Source organism: Nuphar pumila, chromosome 3 (genome assembly GCF_984573655.1).
Source record: "Nuphar pumila chromosome 3, dmNupPumi1.hap1.1, whole genome shotgun sequence".
NCBI lineage: Eukaryota > Viridiplantae > Streptophyta > Magnoliopsida > Nymphaeales > Nymphaeaceae > Nuphar > Nuphar pumila.
This window is the reverse complement of record NC_143251.1, coordinates 132,298,156-132,325,591: the sequence shown is the minus strand read 5'-3', so window position 1 is coordinate 132,325,591 and position 27,436 is coordinate 132,298,156. Positions and strand designations below refer to the sequence as shown.

Below are 27,436 nucleotides of genomic sequence, written 5' to 3'. Positions count from 1 at the left end.
GTCCCTCCTGTCATGCTGCTGCTTATACTAAATCAATGGTGTTTCTGGAATCAACAGAAAAGATGGAGAAGAGATCAAGCAAGACTAACATGGTGGCAAAGAGAAGTGTGAGACCATTGCGCTTCAAAACCTGTCAGGTGATCATTTTCCTTTCGAAGAAACAGTGTATGTTTGGGAAGTGGTGCAAGGGGCGAAGCCAAATATGCAAGCACCCTAAGGAAATCAGACCTGTCTACCCATGATTAGCAACAAATAAACTTCTCACCACCAGAAAAAAATATTCACAGATTCTTCACAATAATTCCTGGATTCTGTGACTTTTGAAGCAGAAGATTACAAAATCAAGCAAATTCTATGATCACGGAACAGGACTAACCCTGCAATTATGACATCAATTGCTTACTGAGCAGTAAACACCACAACATGGACAAGTATGAAAAGCCTTACCCAAGATAGCATTAGACGGCAGTTCTACAAGCACCAGTTTTTGCTAGTCCGCAACAGTAGGATCTAATCTGCTCTCTCGAAACAAAATTTTCAGAGCCAAATCGGAAAATAGACTACAGATGGCCTAATGAAAAGGGGTGCTGCAAGCAAATCAAACAGCAAATACATCCATAGACAATCCATGAATCATACTTGCAGCTCGTAAATCATCCCTTCTTTTCATAAGCTCCGTGCCACCTTCTCATATAAATCCTGAGGCCAATTCTGGGTCATATGATTCGCCACAAAGTTGGCAATCTGGAATATATGAGCAGAAAGATAAATCACATTGGTAAGTTGCTTTCAAAGCATTAAAGAATTCACATGGTAATACATCATAATAAAAAATATGAAACTTCTAGTGAAAACAAGTAAAATGACGTGACAATCCTGTCAGAGGATTTCAAGAACTTAGATGGCTATGCTTTACAAAGGAGTTCCTCAAATTTTACTTTCTTTTATATCCTGCCTATATAAAATCTCCAAAAACTCCACAGTTCACAACTATCAAACATGCAAAGGCCGATAAGCATATGTCAAACAATTTAAGAGTTTCAACATCATACAAGGGACTATTACAAAGTTCAATTTCATAAAGCACAAAAGTGCATAACAGTAAGAACCCAGGACCAGGATAATTCATGAAAGCAAATGTAAAGCATTACCTTAGCCTTCAAAGCATGAAGCATACCATCTGTATCTGACACATTGTCCAGACAAGTGAGGGCTACCTTTAATAAATCAGGCACACAAGCTTCAACAAAAGGAGATAAATTTTGAAATACATCAGTTGTAGTATATGGAACTCGTGGATCTAATGGAAGAAATTGAAGCTTGGCAATCTCCCTAAGAGCATCTGCATGATGACCACTTCTAGATAATTTATGAATAAATAATATTGCTTCCAACTGCCGTAATACCAACTGCTGCTCTGAAATATGGTCCCTTTCCTGGATGCTACATTTGTAATCAAGAGGTAAATTAGACCTGATAATAAAGCTTAAGGCAAAAACACTTCACAAATAATTATTGAATATGTTATTCATCAAGACACGCTTGACAGCACACAAATCTCCCAGAACAATTATTTGAATGTTTTATCCACAGAAACATGTATAACAAGACACAAATTCCAAAGGTAGGACCATCAATTGGGCAAATGAAATGACATCTTTAAGCAATTTGAGAAGAGACAAACAGATGACTAACTGAAAAGCGGCTTGTACCCAAAGCATACGAAGAGCAAAAGATTAGAGTGGATAAGGGAAAAGAATACCTTGAAAAGAACCACTTCTATGGAATTTCTACGTTATAAACACATCCTTCAAATAAACAGATTATGACTCTGAATTAGCCCATCATTTTAAGTTGGTGGTCAGTTTTGCACAACCGACCTGGTTACAATTGTTGATTCCAAAATGCAGAATACTTTCCTGTTGTCACAAAAGGATATTTCATTGTTCTTGCACCTGAATTTACATTGTTCTCTTCCCATGTTCAGCAGTTACTATCACTTGAGTTTGTGTGCATGTGTATAGGGCTTAACTTTGGTACCCTTGGGGGTACCATATTCTGTAGTAGCCTCTTACATTTTCTAATGTCAGTATTGAATGTTTCATAAATCTAACCAGTGAGATGTGATCTCCACAGACTTTTTTAGCATAAAGCATGCACCAATAAAACGATTTTGATGAATAGATGAAGTTTTTAAAAGAATCTAAAAACCAACAGCCCCAATTCTTCAGGAAAATAGAACAATTTTTACATATAAACAATTAGATCCAAAGTATGTTTCTTACTAAATTAAAATAATAGACAACACATCTACATAGTCTGATTGACTAAATAAAACCTGCAATCATAATTTTCTACTAAAGAGTCCAGTAGATATAGAATCTAGAATATTTTATTCCCAGACACTGTCACATGAATATGGATGTGGGAATGGAAATATGATGCAGATACACTTGGTACGATATAGCAGTTATAAAAAATTATGATATAGGAACTACACACACATAATTCTAACCTAAAGCAATAAAACATGAATATCATCTCAAGTGCAAGCTCTTAAACAACAATCCGAAATCACCATAATTAAAAACATCAAATAATAAAATTATGTTCAAATTGAAATGTAATGTAATTGATGACAATTTATAAAAGAAAAAATGCAAGTGAACACAAAATAGGTAATCAAGATCATAAAAGGAAACAGAAAAAATTAATGCCACAATGTTGATGGTGTCCAATACTGGTTTAACTGTGTACATGAAGTTTCCTGGTGTGTCCGAATGGCATGTCCTGTCAACATGAGATACGCATGCGAAGTGAAGTGTTTGTGTGACATAGCTTAGACAAAAGCCAAGAAACTCCAGGGGTAATTCTAAAAGTCTCAAGCAGCAAGATCATATGCATTAACATCACACTAGATCTTTGGATCAATCTAAGATTCTAAAGAAAATTTCCAATAATCCGCCAAAAATCCTACACCTGTCTTTCCATCTGCAGATGTCATGAAACAGTTACCACATCCAATTTTTCTCTAAATATTTTTTGCCTAGAAGCCCATTTAACTGTGAAAATTGAAAGATTTTGGGCCTAACTTCAAAATTAGCACACCAAACCTTCCATAAAGGATAAGGTGCATCCACAAACACTAGCAAGAAACAAAAAATGCAGCATGTCTTTTCACTGTATTTACACAAAAAACAACGAAAAACTACAATCCCACTGTTTGAAAGCATATCCTGGATAAGAACTCAACCACAAAGTAGTACCATTGAAGAGAATCCACAAGTCCTATAAGATGAACTCTGGGTCCAATGATTTTTTCTCAAAGATTGTGTAGCAATTGATTCATTGAGAACCATCGACTTTTAATTGCAGCTGACTGGAGATAGTGAAGGTATTGACCTAAGGTAGAAAAGGTACTCTGACTGGAGATAGTGAAGGTATTGACCTAAGGTAGAAAAGGTACTCCCATACAATTGAATCAACAATTGAATCAACTTCAGCAAGTATTATATAAGCAATAGGGTTCCAACCATGAGAGAGATAACAAAGAAAAAGATGTAAATAAATGAAATCCTCCAACAAGATCCACCACAATGCCAGTGAACACACCAAAAGCCACCAATGGACTTACTCACAAAACCCACACAAGGGGCAAACACAAAAGGCTAAAAAATTAATATTTTATTGATAACCTTCATAGAAGAAGCATGAATAATAGGGGGGGAATGACCCCTATTTATATACACCGGTGAGAGAGAGAAAGAGACTCTAAAAGAGTCGTTGGAGCTAGTCCAACGGCTACAAATAGAGCTGTTGGACTAGCTCCAACGACTCCTTTGACTAGTCAACATTTTGCTGACTAGTCAAGGTCTAGTTCAAAAAGAATTAGACAAAAAGAAATAAAAGAAAAATAAAGAACAAAAACATATATTTATAAATATATATAATATATATGTACAATGTTAACACTCCCCCTCAAACTTTCGGTAAAATAACCGAAATTTTGTCTCAGAGAAAGTGGAATCGGAGAGCAACGAGAGGTTTGGTGGAGAAATGTACTAATCAATGGTCTCATGTACATATTTCTCACGAACATAGTGACAATTTATTTCGATATGTTTAGTGCGTTCATGAAAAGTACAATTGCTAGCAATGTAGATAGCACTCTTGTTGTCACAACACATGCAGGAAGCTCCTGTCACTTGAACTCCAATATCAGCCAACAACCTTATGAGCTAGACTACATCTATCGTTGTGGTTGTCATGACCTGATATTCAGCCTCGGTTGATGAAAGCGAAACCTTCTGTTGCTTCTTTCAGCGCCATAAAATTAGAGATTCACCTAAGAAAACACAAAAAACCATGGTTGAGTGTTTGTTATTGAGATCACCTCTCCAGTCAGTATCAGCATAAGCAATTAAATCTAAAGAAGATAATGCAAACAGAAAGATGCCTCGAGAAAGAGAAGTCTTAATATATCTAATAATACATAAAATTGTTCCCATGTGAACAAAAGTGGGAGCGTGCTAAAATTAACTAGTTGTGTGTACAACGTGTGTTATGTCATGTCTAGTAATTGAAAGATAAAAGACTGCTCCAATAAGTTGTTTGTAAGGAGTAAGGTCTTCAAGAAGTCTCCATCATCAATTCACATCTTGGTGTTGACAAACTCAGGGGTATCAACTCTCTTATCATCTGTGATTTCAGACCTACAAACAATGTCAAAAGCAAATTTAGACTGAGATAATAAATATTCTCTAAGAAAGTAAGTAACTTCGATTACTAAAAAATATTTTAAGAAGCTTAAATCAGTCATTTCAAAATATTCTTTGAGAAGTTTTTTAATATTTTCAACTCCCTGTTTATCTCCTCTAATAATGATCATGTCGTCTACATAGAGAACAATAATAATAATACATTCATCAGAAATCTTAACAAATAGTTCAGTGTTAGTCAAACAAGTTATAAACCAAATATCAAGCATAACTCGAGAAAACCGGTCATACCAAGCCTTTGGTGCTTGTTTAAGTCCATAAAAAGTCTTTTCCAAATGAAGAGTTTTACCATTAGGAATACTTATACCCAGTGGTACCTCCAGATAAACTCCTTCAACTAGGTTTACGTTAAGAAAAATATTTTTGACATCAATTTGAAATATAGGTCATTTTCAAACAGAGCCTAAGGCTACTAGGGTTCTAACAATGGTCATTCTAGCGACTGAAGCAAAGGTTTTCTCGTAATATATGCCATATTCTTGGGAATATCCCTTGGCAACTAATTTGATTTTATATCTTTCAAGAGTTTCATCCAAAGTTACAGGAAGCATCTTAGGTAGGTGGGAAGCGCACTTTTCGAAAATTCACTTCGGAAGCACGATACTCCTCACTTTCGAAACTTCATGGGAATCTCGATTACCCCACGCTTCTTCTATGCTTTCAACACACATGGTATATATTTCCTATATGCTTTTATCACGTTTCTTTTCATGTATTTCCTTTCACGTTTTCACTCACTTCCCATGTACTTTCTCTAAATTGGTAACCATCATTGTTAGATTTTAACAAAAATTGAACTCTTTTACTGAAAAATCATGAAATATAATAATAATCAATTTTATTTTAGGTTTTATTTGTTTCTTGTTTGATTCTATTCAGTTACCATATTACTTCATTTTTTATTTATATTTCGCTTTCAAATTGATACTTTGCTTCCCGCTTCCTGTAAATTTCAAAATGCCTTGTTTATAAAAACCGTAAGTTTTGCCATTTATTTGTTTTGTCTGGAACCATGCAATTTGGACCTAAGATCCATATTTCGGATCTCGGACCCATAAATGGGTATTTATGCATAGCTATTTGCGTTATAAAAAAAATATATTAACATTAGTAATAAAACGAGAAATATATATATATATATAAAGCGAACTCGAGGATCCACAGTTGGATCCAACTTGCGGATCCATTTTTTATGGGAAACAGGCGTGGACCCAACTCAAGGTTGGTTACCGGGTCCCGAGTTCGGACCCGGGTCGCCCCTGTGTAACGAGTAAAAAAAAAAAAAGGGGGGGGGGGGGGGGGGCAACCCGATAAGGGTTGCCCGATATTGCTGGAAAGGGGGAGGGTTAGGGTGCTGAGAGAAAACCCTAACCCCTATCGTGTGAGGGGAAAATGGGGGGAAAGGTGGGCCGCAGCCTCCGGCGAAAGGGGAACGATCTCCGCCAAATTCGGAGGGCTTCCTCCTTTAAAATGGCAGGTTGGTATCCCCTTCCCCTTCCTCTCTCTGTTTTGCCCCAAATCTCTCTCACTCTCCCTCTCGTTTTCGTGCATGTTGCCGGAGCCCCATCGCCAGCAACTTCCCAACCGCGGCAGGCATACGCACCACCCTTGTCAAGCGGCAGTCCTTCCTCCTCCTCGTTGTTTCCTTTCAACCGGAGTTCGACAGTGGGGGTGGGTTCGACCTCAGCCGATCTCTCTCTCGTAAAAGCTGTCTCCGATCACCAGGATTTGCGAAACGAGGTACGGGTACCTCTTTTTTATTCTAATGGGGCATCGGTGGAGATTGGATCTCCATGCAACACTCGATGGAATCTCATGGAGAACAGTGGACCCACGGTTTCCACAGTTACTCACTTACACCTTCTGTGCTCTTATTGTTTTGAAAAAAAAAAAACAGAACTAATAAGCTTTTACCTTCATGATTTGGGCCCAGGCATGCTGTCGGCTGGGCTGTGTACCAGACCCAGCCAACTGGGTCGGCTGGGTGGGTCTGGCTGTGTGCTAGACCCAGTTTTAGTTGGGCCTTTTGTTCGAAATCTTCTCTTTGATACATGTAGTGTTCCCTAAATTTTCAGATTTCATTAACTGGGTGTATTCCAAAGCATGTAATTAAATTGCTTTTGAATTTCTGGTTAAGGCCATATATATATATATATATATATATATATATATATATATACTGATGTGGAGTTTTGGGGGGGTTTAATGAAGTTTACATCAGATTTATTATGTTGATATGAATCAGTTATTTGAACTTGACTTGTTAGAATGAATTGAGATTTCATCCATTGTTTAACTCTGATATGTCTTAGTAACTAAAAAATGTGTTGAAATTTTGATTTTTGTTTAGAAACTGTTAAAGCTTAATCAGTTTGGGCATTTAATTAAACCTGAGACTAATAGGGATTGTGCCTAGTTGTTATAAAAAAGAAAAAAAAAAGATGCGGTGGTTTCCTGACAGCATACACAGGCCCAAACTGGGCCTGTGGATATGCTGTCAGACCCAGCCGGCAGGGTCGGCTGGGCTAGGTGGCTTTGAAAAAAAATTATTTTTCTGTATAGGTGGGGGTTTTCCTGACAGCATACACAGGCCCAAACTGGGCCTGTGAATATGCTGTCAGACCCAGCCGACCTGTCGGCTGGGCTGGGCTGTTAAAAAGAAAAAAAAAATTAGGGGGAATTTTTATTTCTATGTTCAATCCCCTGATTTATTTTGATAAACCCAGTGACAACATACCCGCCCTTGTATTAGTACAATTACAAAATTTTCTCATGTCGGAAATCGTATCATGTTAGAAACCTAATGCTGTTAGTTTATGAAAGCAGGGCCTGGTTGTGTGATTAGTAAAGTTTGGAATTTTAATTTCTTGAAGCATGATAAATTTTGAGAATGAGTTATGTACCTGAAATTTCGATTTCCATATATGCTAGGAGTTGAAGTGGTTTATATGTCTGTTGGAACATGCTTACACATTATTCCATGATAAGGGTTGTTTTGAGTGCTTACACATTGATGGAATTGACGTGTGTTGTTGCATATACATAAATACATGAATGCTACTTTGTTCATCTCAATACGATTCATGGTTAGAAGCATACGTGGCAATGATTGCATAAAGATGCATGCACGTACCATGCATATGCACAGGAAAAAGGGTATAACGTGGGCAGTTCAATTTGCATATGGGAATGTCATATTTCATGTTCATTGTCAATGGATTAATTTGGTACATATATGACTGTACTTGGAGGCATGTTGATACCACTGCATACATTACATATGGTTATGATTCTTGCATTAGTGCTTCGGTGATCAAAATGAATCATCGAGGGTTTGGTAAGCCCGAGCTGTGGAAATGTTTTCCCTTACTCATATCAATGCATCGCAAAAATCATGTTTTATTAATATTTCAGTTTTATTGCATTGTTCTATATGTTTCCACAGGCCGGAGTCCTGTGATGGCTCTCGCGAGATAGATGCGAGCTTTTAATTTTCTTTTTGCATATGATGTTGCAAAACTTAAGGAATTAATTTTTAATAAAAAGTAATAATAAAGCACAGTGTAATATACCTTCTGGGATCACCCATCTGGAGAATGGGGATCTTAGAAATCCGGTCTTGGGGAGAGTGTGAGGATACAAAACTCTGTGTGCTTAGTTTGGTCTCCTGAACCCGATATTGAGGTTCCTTCTCCTAGCCACGGTTTTAGGGAGAGTCCGCCACTTAAGCTGGGGTTGGTATGTTTTGACACAACAGTTGTTTTTTGTACCAAGGAAGTGGCACTTGTGGGCGTGGGGTGTCCCTTGTGTCCCCGACATTAGATGTGGAGGTCTAATGTTCCGAAGGTGATTCGGTCGAGGGCTAAGTTTGGAACCTAGTAATAAAATACAAATTGTGTGCTAAGTTACCCTGGGAACCTAACTTGACCTCGGGGTTTGTACCTGTTTGGTGTATCTGCGGGTAACGGTAATTAAAAAGAGAAACTTAAAGTTGTATGCATTTAATAGGGCATGCATAAGGAAACAAAAGACTTAAATGAAAGATAATAAAATGATTCATGCATTGCACAAAAGTCATGCATTTTCCTGTTATGCATTAGATCGTGCATACTTTAATGATTTCCTTAATCAATACATGATGGTAAGTGTTGAATGTTTATTTCTTGTTGCATGCTGAAGTTTTATTACATGCTACTGCTTTACTGTCTTCGCATGCTTAGCAATTATGATTGTTGCATGAATAAATTCCCAAATGCTATAAACTGTCTTGTATGTATTTCCCTCAATTGTTGCATGATATCTTATCTTACCCCTTTATCTCACTTGTTTCATTAAGAAGTAGCTGTGCTCAGGATTTCGATTCTGACACCCTACTTCATTGGTTTTTCGCAGGAACAGGTGATCAGTGAAGTCGACGGCTACTGTGAGGGCGCAGGAGTCGCAATGAGTTTTGACAGTTTCCTTTGTGGACAGAGTGGCTCTTTATTTTGGTTCTTCAGTCTAGTGTTCTTGTCACCTACTTATTTTTATCAGTGGTTACGTTACTTTCTGTTGAGTGAAACACTGTTTTTGAGATTAGTTCTTAACTCATGAATAAAGGTATTGGTTACTTTTATGGATGTTAATTGCAAGTTCTTTTGTGGTTTATGGCTACCCAGTTGGAATTGGAACTGTGAGGACCCCGGGTCTTTGGGAAGTTTTCTGCACTGTTTTAAAAAAAAAAAATCCGCATTTTCAAAGGGGATGAGTTGGGGTCGTTACATTGTTTCTCGCTTCTACTTCTCGTATAGTTTCTCGCTTCCTAGTTAGGCAATTTTGGTTCCATCACTCTTTGTTTTAATCATGTAAATTCACCTACAACCTATAGGTTTCTTTAATTTTGGAACATCTTGAATGGTCTAAGTACTAGCCATTTCTAAAGCTTCTACCGCTATTATCATGGCTTCTACCCGTTCAAAATGTTCTTTAGCTTGAGTATAGGCTGAAGGTTCCGCATATGAATGAATTAATGCAATGAATGCCTTGTATTTTGGAAAAAAAAGAGCCATGAGACAAACTTTTTAGGTGGTTTAAAAATCCAAGATGACCTTCTAGTTTGTACTTCAGGTTGTTCAGCATATTTCTCCAGTGCACATGGTTGATTAAGGTTCCTATGCCTAGATTACTGTAAATAGTTTTTGTTCCTATGAGTTTGCACTTTAATAATTATATCATCATGACCATTATCAATATTACATTCATCTATTATATCAAGACCACTATTAAGGTCACATTCATAATCACATTTTTCATAACTTGAACTTAAATCAAATAAAAAGGAATACTCATCTACTTCCTTAGCCTTTTCAAAGTCAAAGAAACTTTAGTTTTCTAAGAAGCTCACATTACGTGAAACATATAATTTTTTATTTTTAGGATCAAAGCACCTATAGCCTTTTTGGTTATCTTCACAACCTAAGAAGGCACGAGGAATAGCACGAGAGGAGAGTTTATCATTTTTGTTAGTAAAAAAACATTTAAACCAAAAAACTCTTAGTCTAGAATAATCAAGAGGTAGTTTAAAGAGTTTTCAACTGGTGTTATATTTTGCAAAGAAGAAGATGACATCCTATTAATAAGATACATAGCAGTTAGAGTTGCTTCAGCCTAAAATTCTCTTGGCACTTGATTTGATTTGCTATTAGTAAAGTTCTGATTGTTTCTATAATATGTTTGTTTTTTCATTCAGCCAAACCATTTTTTTTAGTGTGTGAAGACAAGATCTTTGATGTGTGATACCATGCAAATTTAGATAATCTTTAAATTCTTTTGATAAAAATTCGCTCCCTAAATCAATATGAAAAATAAAAATATCCTTTTCAAACTTGTTTTTTACCAAGTCGTGAAATATTTGAAAATGTGAAAAGACTTCATACTTATGTTTGAAGAAGTAGATCCAAGTATACCTAGAGAAATCATCAACAAAAATCACATAGTATACATATCCACCCTTTGATATAACTGGTGTTGGCCCCCAAATATCATAATATATTAGCTCAAGCGGTCTAGAGAAAAAGAAAGTTCTTTCATGGAATGGTAATCTCTTCATTTGACCAAGAATACAGCCTTACATATAAAATTTTCAGAATTACAAAAAAATTTCAAATTTGAAAAGTGTTTGGATACATTAAGATGGTCAAGTCATTTGTGCCATAAATCCAACTCAAATTTCTGAACATTATAACAAAAGGTATCCTTGGGTATTTTAAAAAAATCCATGTAATAGAGACCTCTATGGCCTTCCCCAATCAGCTTTCTTGACTGACAATCCTGTACTCAACAACCATCAAAAGAGGAGACATTATAACTATGGTAAGATATTTGTAAAACTGATAAGAGATTTAAATTTAACTTACAAATATATCTAACTTTTGGAATGGTAAATTTTTTGAAGTTTACATTTGACATGCTTGAATTGGTATTGCATTCAAATAAAGAACTACAATTAGGGTCATATGAAAGGAAGTATCAAAATCAAGAAGCCAAGGAGTTTTACAGGGATCAAAGATGAATAAAACTGCAGGGATCAAAGATGGATAAAACTGCTACTCCAGTTAAGGCTTCATTTGAAAAAGATACACTGTTGAAAAGAGCTTGAAGAATTTTCATAAGTTGTGACATCAATATGGGTGAATCATATGACCCCTAATTTGTCTCTTGTGAAAAGCCAACTGAAGCTACTTTCTTTTCCTCCCTCCTAAACTTTGGGCATTGAGGTTTAGTGTGACTGAGTGCATGACAGTTATAACAAATAATCCTTATTCTGTCATAATCATTGTGTTGTTTTTAATAATGCTTGTTATCATGCTCATTTCTTTGTTTCTCATAAGGTGGCTTGTAGGGGCACATGTAGTTTTCCGGTCTAGAGATGGTCAAAACGGAGTCGTCTTCATTTTTCAAAGAGTGTCCTCTTAGCCTATTCTCTTTCATACTCAATTCTTCGATAGTGTCAACAATAGAGGGTACTTTCCCTCTACGAAAAAGAACTGATTTGGTACTTGACCCCTATTTATATATGCCGGAGAGGAGAAAGAGACTCTAAAAGAGTCTTTGGAGCTACAAATAGAAGTAGAACTGTTGGACTAGCTCCAACGACTCCTTTGACTAATCAACATTTTGTTTGACTAGTCAAGGTCTAGTTCATAAAGAACTAAACCTAGTTCTAAATGAACAAGACAAAAAGAAATAAAAGAAAAATAAAGAACGAAAAAATATATTTATAAATATAATATATATGTACAATTTTCACAAGAGAAACCTCATTAAGCCAAAATTGAAAGAGTTACAACAATACAGAGGAGTTGACCCATCTACTATACTAGAAGACAAAAATTGTTGACTCTACACCAAACTATCTTACCTCACTAGAAGAGAAAAAACTGTTTACACCAAACTATGAAAAAATACAAAAACAGTGTGAAACTCACAAAGCCACTAAGGGCCATCCCAAACTGCTAGAAAGATGTTTCCTGTAATATTTGTATTGTTGGTGGTTTATATGAAATTTTATATTCTTATGTCTTTAGCAAAGAGTCATGATTGATATGTAATTCTGTAACAGCCAAGGGGTAATTCTTGTAAGGAAATGGAACTTCAAACGAAGCTCCAAAAGCAATCTCACAAAAGATCTCTTTAATGAACACAAAGGTTCATTCAATATATTCATAAGAAAAAAATACTCAAAAAGAGTATACACACAAAGAGAGAGAAGGAAAATATCTCATTCAAGTGGGGAAAACCCACATCCAAAAAACAACACAAAAGCATGGGGTATTAGCCCATATATATACAAGAATGGGGGCAGCTAGAGAGAGTCGTTGGACTCTCCAAGGGCTCTATTGGAGGGTCCAACAACTCTTCTTTGGACTTTGCTTTTTGACTAAGTCAAAAAGCACAAGTCTAAAGATGACTAGTTTTGCTTTTGCTTTTTGACTTGGTCAAAAAGCATAAGCACAAATCAGTCCAAAAAAGAAAAGTAAAAACTACATATTAACTAGCTATCCTATTGTAATTAAACTGAAAAATAAAAGATTACATATGATGGGTATTTACATATGATATTGTCTATGAGATTACAACTTTTAACAATTCTGAAAACCAGTCTAGAAACCTTACTATATTATTAATAGAAGTGAAGATGCCTTGAGTAACAACCTCTATCAGGATCCAAGACTGCCGCCTCTCTCCCTCCCTCCCTCTCTCTCCTGCCTTACATGGTATCATAGCAGTGGCGCGAGTCTCGACCCAGGAAGATTAATCAACACCTTATCTCAGTCTTGATCTCTCTTTCACGTAAGTTTCTATCTTTTCATTCTTCTTATCCTCTTTCGTCTTCTCTCTTCATATCTCTCCCTTTTCTCTACCCAAAGATAATTATATCAAATCTGACCGTCTCAATAGAGTTCAGATCTGATCTGGTTATTTTTTCTTCTTGCCCTCTTCTTGCTGACGTCAATATATACATATTTATATGTATATGTTGGTGTCAGCACTTTAAACCTTAATATATGTAACTTGTCTCTGCAGTCCTCTACTTTTATCATCTCCAACAGACCCAAACCCTATAACCATCCTTCCCTTGACTTCTTACTGATGTCAGCACTGATCTTGGCTGATATCATCATCTCCAAGAACGACTTCTGTTCTGGTCTGTTCCAATCCCTAAAACAATTCATATATGGTTCATCTTTGTCTCTCTTTTATCCCTAGTTACTTCTCTCATTCTTGGTTTCAATGGCTTCCTCTTCTTTTAACTCCTTTTCTTTCTCAACTCATCCTGGACAAACTAGATTCCAGCAACTTCTTGGTCTGGAAAAAACAAATTGTGCCTTTTATTCAAGGGCATAACCTGATGGGATATCTTGATGGGTCTGACCCAATGCCCGCCTTATTCATAGTGGACCAAGGAACTGAAAAAATGTGTGCTAGACGGTCCCAATAATCAGAAATTCAAGAAAAGTCCTGATTTTGAAGTTTGGAAATATGAAGGATCAGCAGCTGGTGGCCTATATCACATCCACACTCTCAAAAGCACCTTTTGGATGTTCAGCCCAGGAACTTTGGGATTATTTACATAAGATCTATTCCCAAGTATCCACATCACGTCTTATGCATTTGAATCGAGCTTGCAGAATTTTAAAAGAGATGGGGTAACCATTGAGGATTTCTTTTGCAAGATTACGGAGGCGTCTGATCAACTCGCAGTGATAGGGCATCCAGTACCTGATGAAGATTTGGTATCCATTACCCTCAACGAACTTGGTTCTGAATTTCACAGCATTGTAGCATCAAATGTGTCACGTGATCCAATTCCGAAATTTGATGCTTTGAGGCCTATTCTCCTTCAGTTTGAGGCCATGTTTTTTTTCCTTCTTTGAACAAGTCAGCGGGTGGAACTGGAGAAACTCCTGAGATGTTGAATGTCTCTTCCTATCCTCCACATGGTCGAGGATCCAGAGGATGAACCTTTAATGGTGGTCGTGGCCCCACTTTTGACACTAATGGTGGACGTGGGTTGTTGCCTACTCCAAACGTTGCTCCCAATATTCCATATTGCAACTACTGCAGGATTCGAGGGCATACTATTGCAAATTGTTGGTATTATCCTCCTAATAATGCCAATGGATCTGGATCTCAAACTGTTTCTGAGCAAGTGACAAACAGTAAGTGAATAGATCATGTTGCATTAGTCCACACAATGTCTAACATGAACATGAAATCTATTGAAGATGGCTCGTGGTTTGTGGATTCTGGTGCGGCAAATCATGTGACCAATGTAGGTAAAAATTATCTTGCTTAACTCTCCATCTAGGAAAAGGAAAGATTATTACGGGTGATAGAAATAAGTGCACTATTTCTCATTGAGGCCTTGTACATGTCAAAACACCTTCTAGTACTCTTAATCTTCTCAATACTTTCTTGGTTCCTCAGATTAAAAGAAATCTCACATAAGTGTCTCAGTTGATTGATAATTCTCGCTCTCATATTGTTTCTTCTCCTTTGTCTATGATTGTGAAAGGCCCACTCACAAATCGGATGTTCGCTAAAGGTTACAGACGAGGAAATCTCTACGTGTTCAAGGAGGCTCATTCTTCCAGTGGACCAGTAGTGTCTGGTCTTTGTCCCATACTTTTGTTTCAGATGTTTCTAGTCATTGTAAGAGTCCAAGGGATTTATGGCATTGTAGTCATTTGTTACCATTCAATTACATAAATGAAAGAGCCTCTTTTCCTTTTGAACTCATACATTCAGATGTTTGGGGACCGTCTCCTTATCATTCGTTGTCTAAATCTCACTTTTATGTTACCTTTATAGATGATTACAGTCATTATCTATGTAACACGGACTCTTCTAACAGGGCACCGCACCCGCACCCATGCGGGTGCGACACTTGAAGTCCATTTTTGTCTAAAAGTATATTTAGTTAACCTTAACCAAGTCCAGTTTTATCTAATATTATATAAATAAATACATAAATGCATACAAATACATGTAGTGTTAACTTAAAACTGTTAATATATATATATATATACCATTCCTGCACCCAAGCACCCAAGTTTTTTTAAAGTGCCGCATCGCCACATTCTCACCTGCACCCACATCCGCATATATATATATATATACCATTCCTGCACCCAAGCACCCAAGTTTTTTTAAAGTGCCGCATCGCCACATTCTCACCTGCACCCACATCCGCACCCGCACCTATGTGACATAGGTCAATGCATGGATTTTCTTCCTTAAGCACAAATCTGATATGTTTGGTGTATTAAAAAACTTCAAGGTCAACATAGAGACACAATTCTCCACTAGTATTATTAAGTTTAGAAGAGATGGTGGTGTACAAAATAAAGCACATATCATAGACTGTGTCCAGATCCATATCAACTCCCATTCAAATATTCATAACTGTTGTTCAAGAAGATATTGAACCAAAGAATTAAGAAGAAAAAAAATCCTCGCTAGATAAGCGATGAATGAGGAAATGGATGCTTTGCACAAATGTCAAACTTGGGAAATTGTTGAAAGGCCTATTGACAAAAATGTACTGGGTTGTAAGTGGGTGTACAAAATAAAGCACATATCATAGATCTGATGGGAGCATAAAGCGATATAAAGCAAGATCAGTCACAAAAGGTTACATCCAAGCATAAGATCTTGATTATGATGAGACATTTAGTTTAGTGGTGAAAATGGTATTATACGAGTAGTACACTCATTAGCTGTGAATTTTGAATGGGAGTTGTAATATCGTGATTTTAAGTGGTGTCAGCTAAGTCTTGACTAGGCTCAAGACCTCTTGACAAGACCTAAACGAGCCAGTTAAGATTTAATAAAAGTTTTTATTGTTGACCTTTAAAATCGCCCGAAATCCAGGCAAAAATCAGAGGCAAAATTCAGGTAATATATCAATAGATGCATTTTGAAATTATGAAAACATTGATATTTTGTTTTTCTGAATTAGGGCTACGGTTGGCCCGAAAATTGCATTTTTTCAAAAATGACCCGTCTCGATGTAACCAGTTCTGGATTGGATCGAATCGAATCTGATCCGTTTGATCAAAGTTGATATGGATCTGGACACAGTCTAAGACCCATATTAATTATGATCTGATCTAACCTGTGATCTATATGAATATTGAATATGGATTTGGATCTTGGATCCGGATCCAAGTCCAACTAATTTAAAGTTTTAAATTCAATATAAAGGTTAAATTGAGTTAAAATCCATGGTAAGAAGACTCCCATAAGGGTGAGATACCCTCTAAAACATTTTAAAAATTTATTATTTAATAAATAAATAACAATTAATTAATTAAAAATAAAAAAATTCCAAAAATTTATTTTTGGATATAGCAGAATTCCACATTTGTAGAACTCCACCAAATTAGGGGAATCTAGAGGGGCGTCACCCTCTAGAAAATCCCAAATGGATTAAAGATAATCAAGTGAAATAAAATAAAATAATAAATAGGTAAAAAAAGGAAAGAGGAGGTTAGAGATAGAGTTCTACGCTAGAAGAACTCTATCTCACATCCAAATGGGGACTCTAGAGGGGTGTCACCCTCAAAAGGAGCCCAATCCTTATTTAAGACTCAAAAAAAAAACATAAGAGAAAAAGAGAAAGAGAGAGAGAAGGAAAGGAAAGAAGGAAAAAATTAGAGAAGGAAGTCCATCTCCCGTTCCGATCATCCGACAAATACTTTTTCGGACTTTTTCCATTTCTAAACCAAGGTACGGGTTCCTCTCTGGATTCGAATAGGGAAAAATAGTCTAAATCCAGTTTATGTGAGATTTTAGTGAGAAAAAGGAGAAATCTGAACTGGAATATAAATATATATATATGTGTGTGTGTGTATTGTTAAATCAGACATTGATTCCTTTTGGCATGGCATGTTATTTTTCTGCATATTTCGTAGTTCTAAATACGTTATGCATATTTTAAAAACTCTAAAATCTGATATGTCCGATTGTGCATGTGAACAGATCTGTAGACCTTTATAGGTGCGCAGATCTGGTCCAGATCTGCTGATATTTTTTTTTATACACAGAAATCTGACCCAAACCCATCACAGATATTTCCAACATGCTGTGTTTTTGTTCTTCTTGTTGTTATATATATATATATGTATGTGTGTGTGTGTGTGTGTGTGTGCACATCTGGTACAGATCTGGATCTGCGACAAATCTATATGAGTGCACATCTAGCCCAGATCTGCCAAGTCTTTTTGTCTCATGTACGCAGATCGGGTCTTGTCTGTCGTAGGAGCCTTAGTATGCTGTTGAAGACCTGCGATAAGACTCTGATTAAATTTTGTTTTCAAGACATGCATATATGTAGAAATCATTAGCTATTGTAAAAAAAAAAAATCTGATTTCTGTTACGACGAATGCCAAATTTAAATTCCCTTTGTTATTATGATTTGACATCGAGGTTGTTTTGAGGTGGTCACGTGGGTTGATATCAAAACTGTTTTGATGATATCGTAACTGTTTTGATACTATCACGATGGGCTGAATACTAAATCGGTTTTGTTTATGTTGTCTTTGAAACTGCAAATAATTCTTTAATGCAACCTGTTTCAGGCTGCATACTTAGTTCATATAATGGTGAATTGTCAAGGCAGCTGAGCTGCACCTGTGTACAGCCTTAGGTGTTGTTCATGGCACACTGTCGTGTACTGTGAACAACACACTGCTGTGCACGGTGGGCAACAACAGCATGTTGTTGTTTACCTTAGTGCAGTAGTAATATGTTGATTTACATGTTATTGTGCAGAATGAATTATACTTGCTTATATTTCAGTTCAGGCTGCTATTTGCGAGTGTACAAGCTGTCCAGGCTTGTGCATTGCTTGAACGCCAACAATCTGATCGGGTTTGGCAATGATTGCATTGGTGTGCTCCGATCGGATTCGTTGAATGGCAAGCCTTGCACAATCCAATCAGATTGCCATGGTTTGTGGCACATGGATTTTGTTCAGATTAGTAGTATGGTATGTTTTGTTTCGCCGAACTATGTAGTTATGTTCTGCATGCCAAATTTGTTGCATGAATAGCAAAAGTGTTATTGGTTATATATGCTCATGCAATTGAATATTATGTGAGCATAGAAGTGCTTATCATGAACACGGAATTTCTGAAGTTATTTTGATGTTGCATTAACATGATCATCTGCATATTTGGATGTTATGCATACAATGAATCATGAAATAATGCATGTTGTAAGCATTTATTAGTATCTATGTCACATGGGTACGGGTGCGGGGGTGTGGGAGGATATATATATATATATATATATATATATATATATATATATATATATATATATAATTTTTAAGTTTTAAGTTTTAATAGTTAACAACCATAACACTAATGAAATAAAAAACAATTATTATAATATCATCAAATTAATTCATCATTGTGCATCAATAAATCAAACTAACAATCTACAATTCTATTCTTCATCATAAAAACTAACACCACAATTAAATCAACCTAAATATATTATAGAAACAATCAAATAAGTAAAGTAGAAAAGAAGTAAATTATACAGTATACTAATAAAAGAAGCAAATAATGCATAATTACATACCAAAAGTATATCATACACAATGTATATGACGATGAGGTAATGAATCCTAATAATTTTAAGATTCATCATCAAATGCATCATAAGAAGGAAGATTGGGCTCAAATAAATTCATGTTTTTAATGTTGAAATCATGCTCTCCCTCTAAGTCACACTCTTCTGGGTCTGCATTACAAACCCAATTTGAAGATGTTAAACACAAATATATTTAAATAAAAAAACTAATAAATAGTCAAATAACTAAGAACAATTAGTATTCGTATTTATCATTGGTTCACGAAAGTAGTCGAAGATTAGAATGAACATATACCAAAACCTTTGCATGCTTGCTGGTGAGTTTGTTTCTCTTCATGTTGTGGATTTGAGAATATGTGCTCAAATTTTTTTCACAACAGGATGAACTAACAGGCTGAGATAACAATCCGAAATAGCAATCTCAATGCAAGATGTTGGAGAAGTGTTTCTAATCCAAATGTTGACCACTATGTGATAGGATCTATATTTTCCTCCGCTCTCGCTAGTAATGTCTGTTCATATAATATCGAAGATGCAAAATTTTCAAATTCTTGTATGACTTGATTTAGAATATGTGATTCTGGATAAATTCTTGTCATACACATATTTTTATGCCTTATAGCTCTGGGTTTAAATTTGGAGGGACACGACCAATACCACATTCCTGTCACTTTTTTGCATAATATTTTGGATTAAAAGAATGTGCAATGCAATGCAAAGGAGTGTTGCTCGTATCTCATCTTCTGACTAAAATTGAATGAATATGATTACAAAATTCTGAATCATTTAATGCAGGATTTTTTCCTTCATGTTGAAAACTACAACTTGTATTTTTTCAATCATATTATCCCACATTTCATAAATTTTGTGAAGCATGAGCTCATCCTTATCAACTTCTCTCAATATTTTTCAAATAGGTTGCATAAATTGAAGAAAGTACACGACTGTATCCCAAAACTCATCATCAACAATGAATTTCTTAATTTCTTGAGCCTTAACAACATCATCAACATGATAGAATGTCAAATTCTCGTCAGTCACCATGTTAACCAAAGCATTATTCACTTCATTAATCCTTTTCACCATCACAATGATGGACGCAAAACGTGTTTCAACAACCTTCAACAATTTCATGTCAGAATGCCTATTAAATATAGCATTAGCATGATGGTGGTTGACAACAAAATTCTTAATGATTTTGACATTTTTTTCTAATTCCTCAATCCATGAACATAGAGCATATGCTGGTGAATTTTCTTCTTTTTTGGGGTTGCAGCTGCTCTTAAGGGCCAGATTCAAGTTGTATGCTACACAGAGAGTCCAAAAAATATGAGAATACTCACTCTCCAAACTCATTGTTGCACATTTACAAACTGGAGCGTTGTCTGTACTGATTTGCACTACTTTCTGATCACTCACTTCTTTTATTACTTCTATAAACAATCCCTTCAAATACTCAACATTTTTATATTGCCCAGATGCATCAACTAATTTCAAGAATATTGGGCCACTAAGCAAAAAACCAATGAAATTAATCAGTGGACGTCTTTGAATATCTGTCCACCCATCAGAAACAATGGAAACTCAATTTTGTTCCCATGAATATTTCTTAATCTCTAACAATCTCTCAACATTTGCCCTCTCTTCTGCAAGAAGTGTGATTCGTAGTTTTTCTGAGCTTGGAGGTATATAGCCACTCAAATTACAATTTGTCAGTAAAGTAACTAAATCCTTTCAATAAGGATTTCTAGTTGCATTAAATGTAAGTGAACTAGAATAAAAATACCTCCCTACTTTTCTATCAATCTCCTCCCTTCCATATGTATTGAATAATGCTTGTATTGTTCCTCTTCCTCTACCTCCTACATCCACTTTTCTTTTTTTTAAGCATATTCTTGGTGGCTTAAAAAGGGTACACTAATTGCACAACAATCACTCATTGTCTTCTATTCTCATATTCATCTTGTATTGTCTTCGCATTGCCTCATCAACCCTTTTGAGTTCTAAAATATCTTTTGTGTAAGACTCAACAAAATCTTTTTCACAAAGCTTGCATCGAAATCTCTTGTTTCCACCACCTCGTCCTGTTTTTGCAAGCTTATCCACATGTGCCCATAGTGATCCCCCATTATCACATGTTGCAACTAACGAACTTGAATCAACACTCCCACTACAACTACCAGCAAAACTAGCAGCAGAACTTACATGTGGGGACGAGAATGACGCAAGTCTTTTTCCTTTATTCGGCATTTTTGTCCTTAAAACAAAAAAATGTTATATTAAAATCAATTATGCACACAATCAAGATTGATAATATTGAGTGCAAGGTCAATAACATATACAATAAGTTCTAAAAAAATTGAGTGCAAGGTCAATAACATCTACAATAAGTTCTAAAAAATATAGTAGTAGTACGCATAAATAAATACGAAAGGTATGAGAAAAATATATAACAATAACATTAATGCAACTTTATCTATCTAAGTATTTAACTAGTAACTAATAAAAATATGAGCATTCAACCAAATTTTAAGTAACAAAATCAGTAAAAACAATAAAATTACCCAACATCAAGTCATCAACAAATAATATACATTAGTCATTAGTATAAGCAACCATATGCCAGGAAAACTCAGTTCAGCTTGGCTGGGCTTGTGAAAACTTAGTTTGGCTCATTAATTGGGTTCGGTGAGCCGAGCCAGCCAGCATGTTTAGGTAAGAGCTTTGACTACAGTTGGATCATGAAGAAAACAAGGGAGTCCGAAAAGGAGATTTGGAAAGATCCTTTCTGTACAACTCCTTTCAAACTCTTTCGACCGGCATCTCCCTCCAAATTAATCGCTATATCTTGCAAAAAGTCCAATGTCTAATTTAAAACTAGGATTTTTTGCAAAATGGTCGATGTCATATTGGCCATTTCCAAAAAGGATGTCCCTCACTTTTTGTTAACCGTTGCAAAAACATTCCTAAGGTCAACAGATGACCATAATCGTTAAGGACAGATAAAATAGCAATTATGCCCTCATAGGACCATTAAAAAAAACAAAGCAAGAACTATATTTGTAAAAACCTATGTCACATGGGTGCGGGTACGGGTGCGGCGCAATTTCAAAAATTTTGGACATGGGGACTCGGCTATATATATGTATATATATTTTTAAATATATATATATAACAATAATAAGACTCGGTCAAAGTTGTTCCCATTAGGGGACACGACTATATATATATATATATAATCATTTTTTTTTAGTTTTTTGCCCTAAAATGGACAAAAATAGACTCAATCAAAGTTGACCGAGTCCAAAATGTGGACGGACATGGACCCGGTGCGTTGACCGTGTCTAAAGCCTCAACTGTGTCTGCACCCGTGCCGGGGTGTGTCAACGCGGGTGGGTCGACCCCCTAGACGAGTTCGTGTGACATAGGTAAAAACACTTGAAAATGGTTGCTTAAGGCAGCAAAATAATGACAATTCCAAAGGTTCTCAGGTCTTAAATCCTCGTAGCTTCAACAATTAGAATAAAAAACATTTTTTGACAGACCCCTACCAGTTACGCCATACCGTTGGAATTCGAACTTGCAACGTCCCAACAGATATATTATGTATAATGTTTAAATATATATTATGTATAATGTTTATATTACATAGGTTTTACATGTAAAAACTCTTAAAAGATAGTTTTTTAGAAAACGAGTCAGCTCATGATCAACTCTTAACAAGCCAAACTGAGTTTTCCTTAATGGGTAAATATTTTTTCAAAAATGGGCAACAACAGTGTTTAGCCAAGATTGAGAGAGAGAGAGAGGTACACAATAAGGGAAAAGAGATTGAGTTGAGAGAGAGAGGTATGCAGTAACAGAAGAAAAAGGAGAAACTGGAAAAAGACCGAGAGAGACAAAGAGAGAGGTAGCTGAGAAGAGAGATTGAGAGACGAGGTGAGAGAGAGAGAATGCGTACCTGGGTTGGAGATGGAGAGGAGGCGTCGTCGGCCGGTGGTAGTTCGTAGTAGTCACCTGCGTCGGGGTCGGGAGACGGGTCACAACGTCGGGGTCGGGAGGAGAGGGCAAAAATATTTTGCCCTAATCCTCCTCTCAGCCCATTTCATTGGGCTCTTTTTTTTTAAAGTCCAAAATTTGAACATTTATAACCCTAGGTGCGTTCACCGCACCGGGTGTCGCACCTGCACGCGCATCCGCATCGCGTCGACGCAGATGCGGCACCTAGATGGTCGAATCCTTGTGACAGGTTAGTATGCATATGCAATTTGTGTTGTATGTACATTCTTATGGTATGTGGATGGATGTGCATTGTGGACATGCTTGAATAATTGTGTGGTTACATGTTCACTGAAGATTTTTGCATAAGATGCATCGGTAGTCAGATATAAACCATTGTAGGTCATGTGGGCCACAAACATGTGTTGCTCTAAGATTTGTGTATATGGATTGCAAAATCAATTTTGAAATTATAAATTTTCTAATTTAATTACACTGTTAAAAATTGTAAAGGGCCAAGGTCCCGTGTTGAGTTTTACATGTTGATTTGCAAAACGATTTGTGTAAAGAACTTGACTTTTGTTAAAAAGATAAAGGAGATAAACAATTTAATTAATATTTTTCTTCTTAGATATTCCTTCTATAGTGGGGGAATCCTGGATAGCGGTTTTGGAAAAAACATGAGGGTACTAAAACTCTGTGTGTGATTGTGCCCCTAAACCCGATACGATGGTTCGCTTCCCGACTGCGGTTTTAGAGAATTTTTGCCTATGGGTGGTGTTAAGACACAATTGTTGTTAATGGTATACCAAGAAAATGGCATCAATGGATGTTGATTTCCCTAGTGTCCCGATATTATATATTGATTCTAAATGTTCCGATGGATGGTGTTGATTCTTAATATCGATCGAGGAACAAGTTTGTAACCTAATAATAAAATACAAATTGTGTGTTAAGCTACAGCTGAAAACCTATCTTGAACTTCGGGAATTGTGTTACCTGTTTTGAGTATCCGTGGGTTTAATAAAAAGTGAAACTAAACTTGTGTGCATTAATAGAGACATGCATGCAAAAGAAAACTATAATAATAATTTAATAAATTGTTCATGCATGCACATTGGAATCATGCATATTTATTGTTCAGCATTAGTTTATGCATTCTTACTTATTTATGTTTCATGTGAAAAATTGTTATTGCATAATTGTTTTCAAATACTTGAATAGTAAATGATTTATACGATTATTGTTGTTATATTTTTCTCTGAATACTTGCATAAATTTGATTTATATTGTTTCTTGCCTATTTGGATTTTTAGAAGAATTCGTACAAAGAATCTTTGATTCTTACACAGTACTTCATATGTTTTTCACAAGACCTGGAGCTCAGTGATGGGGATGACTGCCATAGGGAGCCTGCGATATTGCGTGATTAGTTTTGATATTTTCTGGACAGTTTGGCTCTGGATTTTATACTTTATTTTAATTTTGTTTTCAGACTTTGATTATTTGATTTGTTAGTCTAATGTAAAGATCACTTATGGGTTGAAAGTTGTTAAGTCTGTGAGGTCCCGGATCCTTGAGTTTTGGTTTTCGCAATTATTAAAAAAAAAGGATTTCTACTTTTCAACCGGAGTTGCAACAACCTGATGTAAAAAAAAATGCATTGTTGTATGGTGAACTAGTTGAGGAGGTGTACATGCCACAAGGATATAATAAAAGGGATATAAGTACCAAGGTTTATTTTCTTAAAAAGGCTATATATGGGCTCAAGCAAGGCTTCGGCATGTGATATACAGTCATGATTTTGTTAGAAGTTAGAACTTAGAAGTCAAGTTGATCATTCTTTATTCATATTTCGGAAAAGGATCACGACACTTATATTATTGTATGTAAATGATATGGTCATAACAGGAAGCTCACCAAGCCATGCACTTGAAGTAAAAAGGCACCTTCATGACAAGTTTCAGATGCAAGAACTCGGTTCTCTATGTTTTCCGAGTATTTCTTGGGAATAGAAGTTCAACGAATAGGCGACACGTTATTCTTATCTCAACATAAATATGCAATGGATTTGTTACGAAAATATGGAATGTTAGAATGCAGGCCTATATGGACACATGTAGTCATGAATAAGCATCATGTAGACGATGAAAGTCAGCTCATATCGCCACTTAAAAGATATATAAGAAAAGTGAGAGCCCTTTAGTATTTATCTTTCACGCGACCTCACATAGTATTTGTAATAAACCAAGCTTCACAATTTATGCATGCTACTAGAAGCACACATTTTGAAGTTGTAAAGTGAATCCTCATATATATAAAGGCTACACCTGTGAGTGGCTTGGTTTATAGGGCTTCACCCAATTCTTTTGTGGACCATTAAAAATAGCAGCTTATTCTGATGCTGAATGGGCAGAGACCTTGTGACACGTCGATCTACAGGATATCGTGTTTATTTGGGACAACATCTGGTTTCATGGAGCAGTAAGAAACAATGAGCAGTTGCAAGGTCCAACACTGAGGCCGAATATAGAGCCATGGCTACCACAACAACAGAAATCTCATGGTTACGTCATCTTTTGACTACTTTGGGGCAGCCAATCACTCGGTCTATTTTGTTTTGTGATAATAAAAATACAATGGCAATATCAGTAAATCCAATTCATCACAATAAAACCAAACACATGGAGTTGGATAAGCATTTTGTGCGTAAGACGATAGAAGATTAGGAACTCGAGACTAAGTTTATTTATGCAGAAAATCAGATTGCAGATTTATTTACCAAAAGCTCTACCTTCACATCGACATTGGACCTTGAAGGACAAACCAGAGTTACCAGTCAAGGAAGCGGGAGCGGGAAGCGAGGCACTTTCAAAAATTTAGGAAGCATGGGACCACTTAGAAGAAAATTACGAACCGTCTCGGAAGCGAGGGGGGAAGCAAAAAAACTGAAAAAAAAATGGGGAAGCGTGGGGGAAGCGCGCTTCCCATAAATGGGAAGCGTGTTTCCCATAAAAGGGAAACGCGCTTCCCAAAAAGGGGGGACGCTTCCCCCACACATTTCGGAAGCGCGACGTTTCGCGCTTCCCCTTTTACCTACGCGCTTCCGGTAACTCTGGGACAAATTGTGCATGATCTTAGACCATGCTCAGTTTGAGAGGAAAGTTAGAAGAGGCCTTGAGTAACAATCTCTATTGGGATCCAAAACTCTCTCTCTCTCTCTCTCTCTCTCTCTCTCTCTCTCTCTCTCTCTCTCTCTCTCTCTCTCTCTCTGCTGCCTTACTCACACAAACCACTAAGGACAAATGCACTAAGGCACACTCAAGATTAAAAAATATAGAATTTTAATAATGTCAAAATGCACAAAAAATGCATAATATATATATTTGTTACAAAGGGGCTTTGACCATATATATACACAACTAAGTCACATGGGTGCGCGTCTGGGTGCGGGTACGGGGGTGCGGCACTTTCAAAAACCTAGTGTGTGTGTGTGGGGGGGGGGGGGGGGGGGAGGTTGCGGCAGGGCAAAAATGTAAATATATATAATTTTGAAGTTTTAACAGTTAACATTATCATAATTTAATAATTAACATTGTCAAAATATCATTCATCATGCATACAATATATCAACCTAAATATCAATCAAATAAGTAACCTAAATATCGATCAAATAAGTAAAGCAGAAAAGAACTAAATTACATACCAAAAGTAATGGATCTTAATAATTTTCATCTTCATCATCAAATGCATCATTAGAAGGAAGACTGGGCTCAGATAAATTCATGTTTGTCATGTTGAAATCATGGTCTCCCTCGAAGTCACACTCTTCTGGGTTTATATTCCAAAATTTGGATGTTCCTTGTCTGTGTTACAAACCCAATTTAAAAATGTTAAATACAATAAAAGTATATTTAAATGAAAAATTAAAAAACAAATAATCAAATAACTAAGAGAGCAAATTAGTGTATTCATCATTAGTTCGCAAAACTATTCGAAAATTTGAATGAACATATATTAAATTCTCTGCACACTTGCGTGTGAGTTTGTTTTTCTTCACATTGTGAATTTGAGAATATGTGCTCTAATTTTTTTCACAACAAGATGAACTAGCAGGTTGCGATAGCAATCGTAATGCAAGACGTTGGAGAAGAGGTGTTTTTGATCTAAATGTTAATCACCATGTGATAGGATCTATATTATCCTCCTCTCTCACGAATAATGTTAATTCATATAATCCCGAAGATGAAAATTTTCTAAACTCTTATGTGACTTGATTTAGAAAATATGTTCCAAGAAAAAGTCTTATCATACACATATTTCTATGTCTTGATAGATCTGGGTTAGATTTGAAGGGACACGACCAATATCACTTTTTTGCATAATATTTTAGATTAAGAGAATGTGTCATGCAATACAAAGGAGTGTTGCTCTTATCACATCTTCTGACTAAAATTGAATGAATATGGTTAAAAAATTCTGAATCATCCAATGCAGGATTTTTTTCTTCATG

The 27,436-nt window shown here is 36.0% G+C and overlaps 1 protein-coding gene across 1 annotated transcript in view; it reads right to left on the bottom strand.

The window, feature by feature from the left end:
* Positions 1 to 434: 434 nt before the first annotated feature.
* The window catches only part of LOC149843877 (nuclear pore complex protein NUP93A-like), a 66,747-nt gene continuing 39,745 nt past the window's right edge, over positions 435 to 27,436 (bottom strand). Inside the window, exons 14-15 of the mRNA XM_090000123.1 lie at positions 1,152 to 1,443; positions 435 to 744 (exon numbers count right to left, since the gene is read on the bottom strand). Of these exons, the coding sequence (XP_089856249.1) occupies positions 667 to 744; positions 1,152 to 1,443 (370 nt within the window). The 3' untranslated portion in view covers positions 435 to 666. The remainder of the gene's footprint in view (positions 745 to 1,151; positions 1,444 to 27,436) is intronic.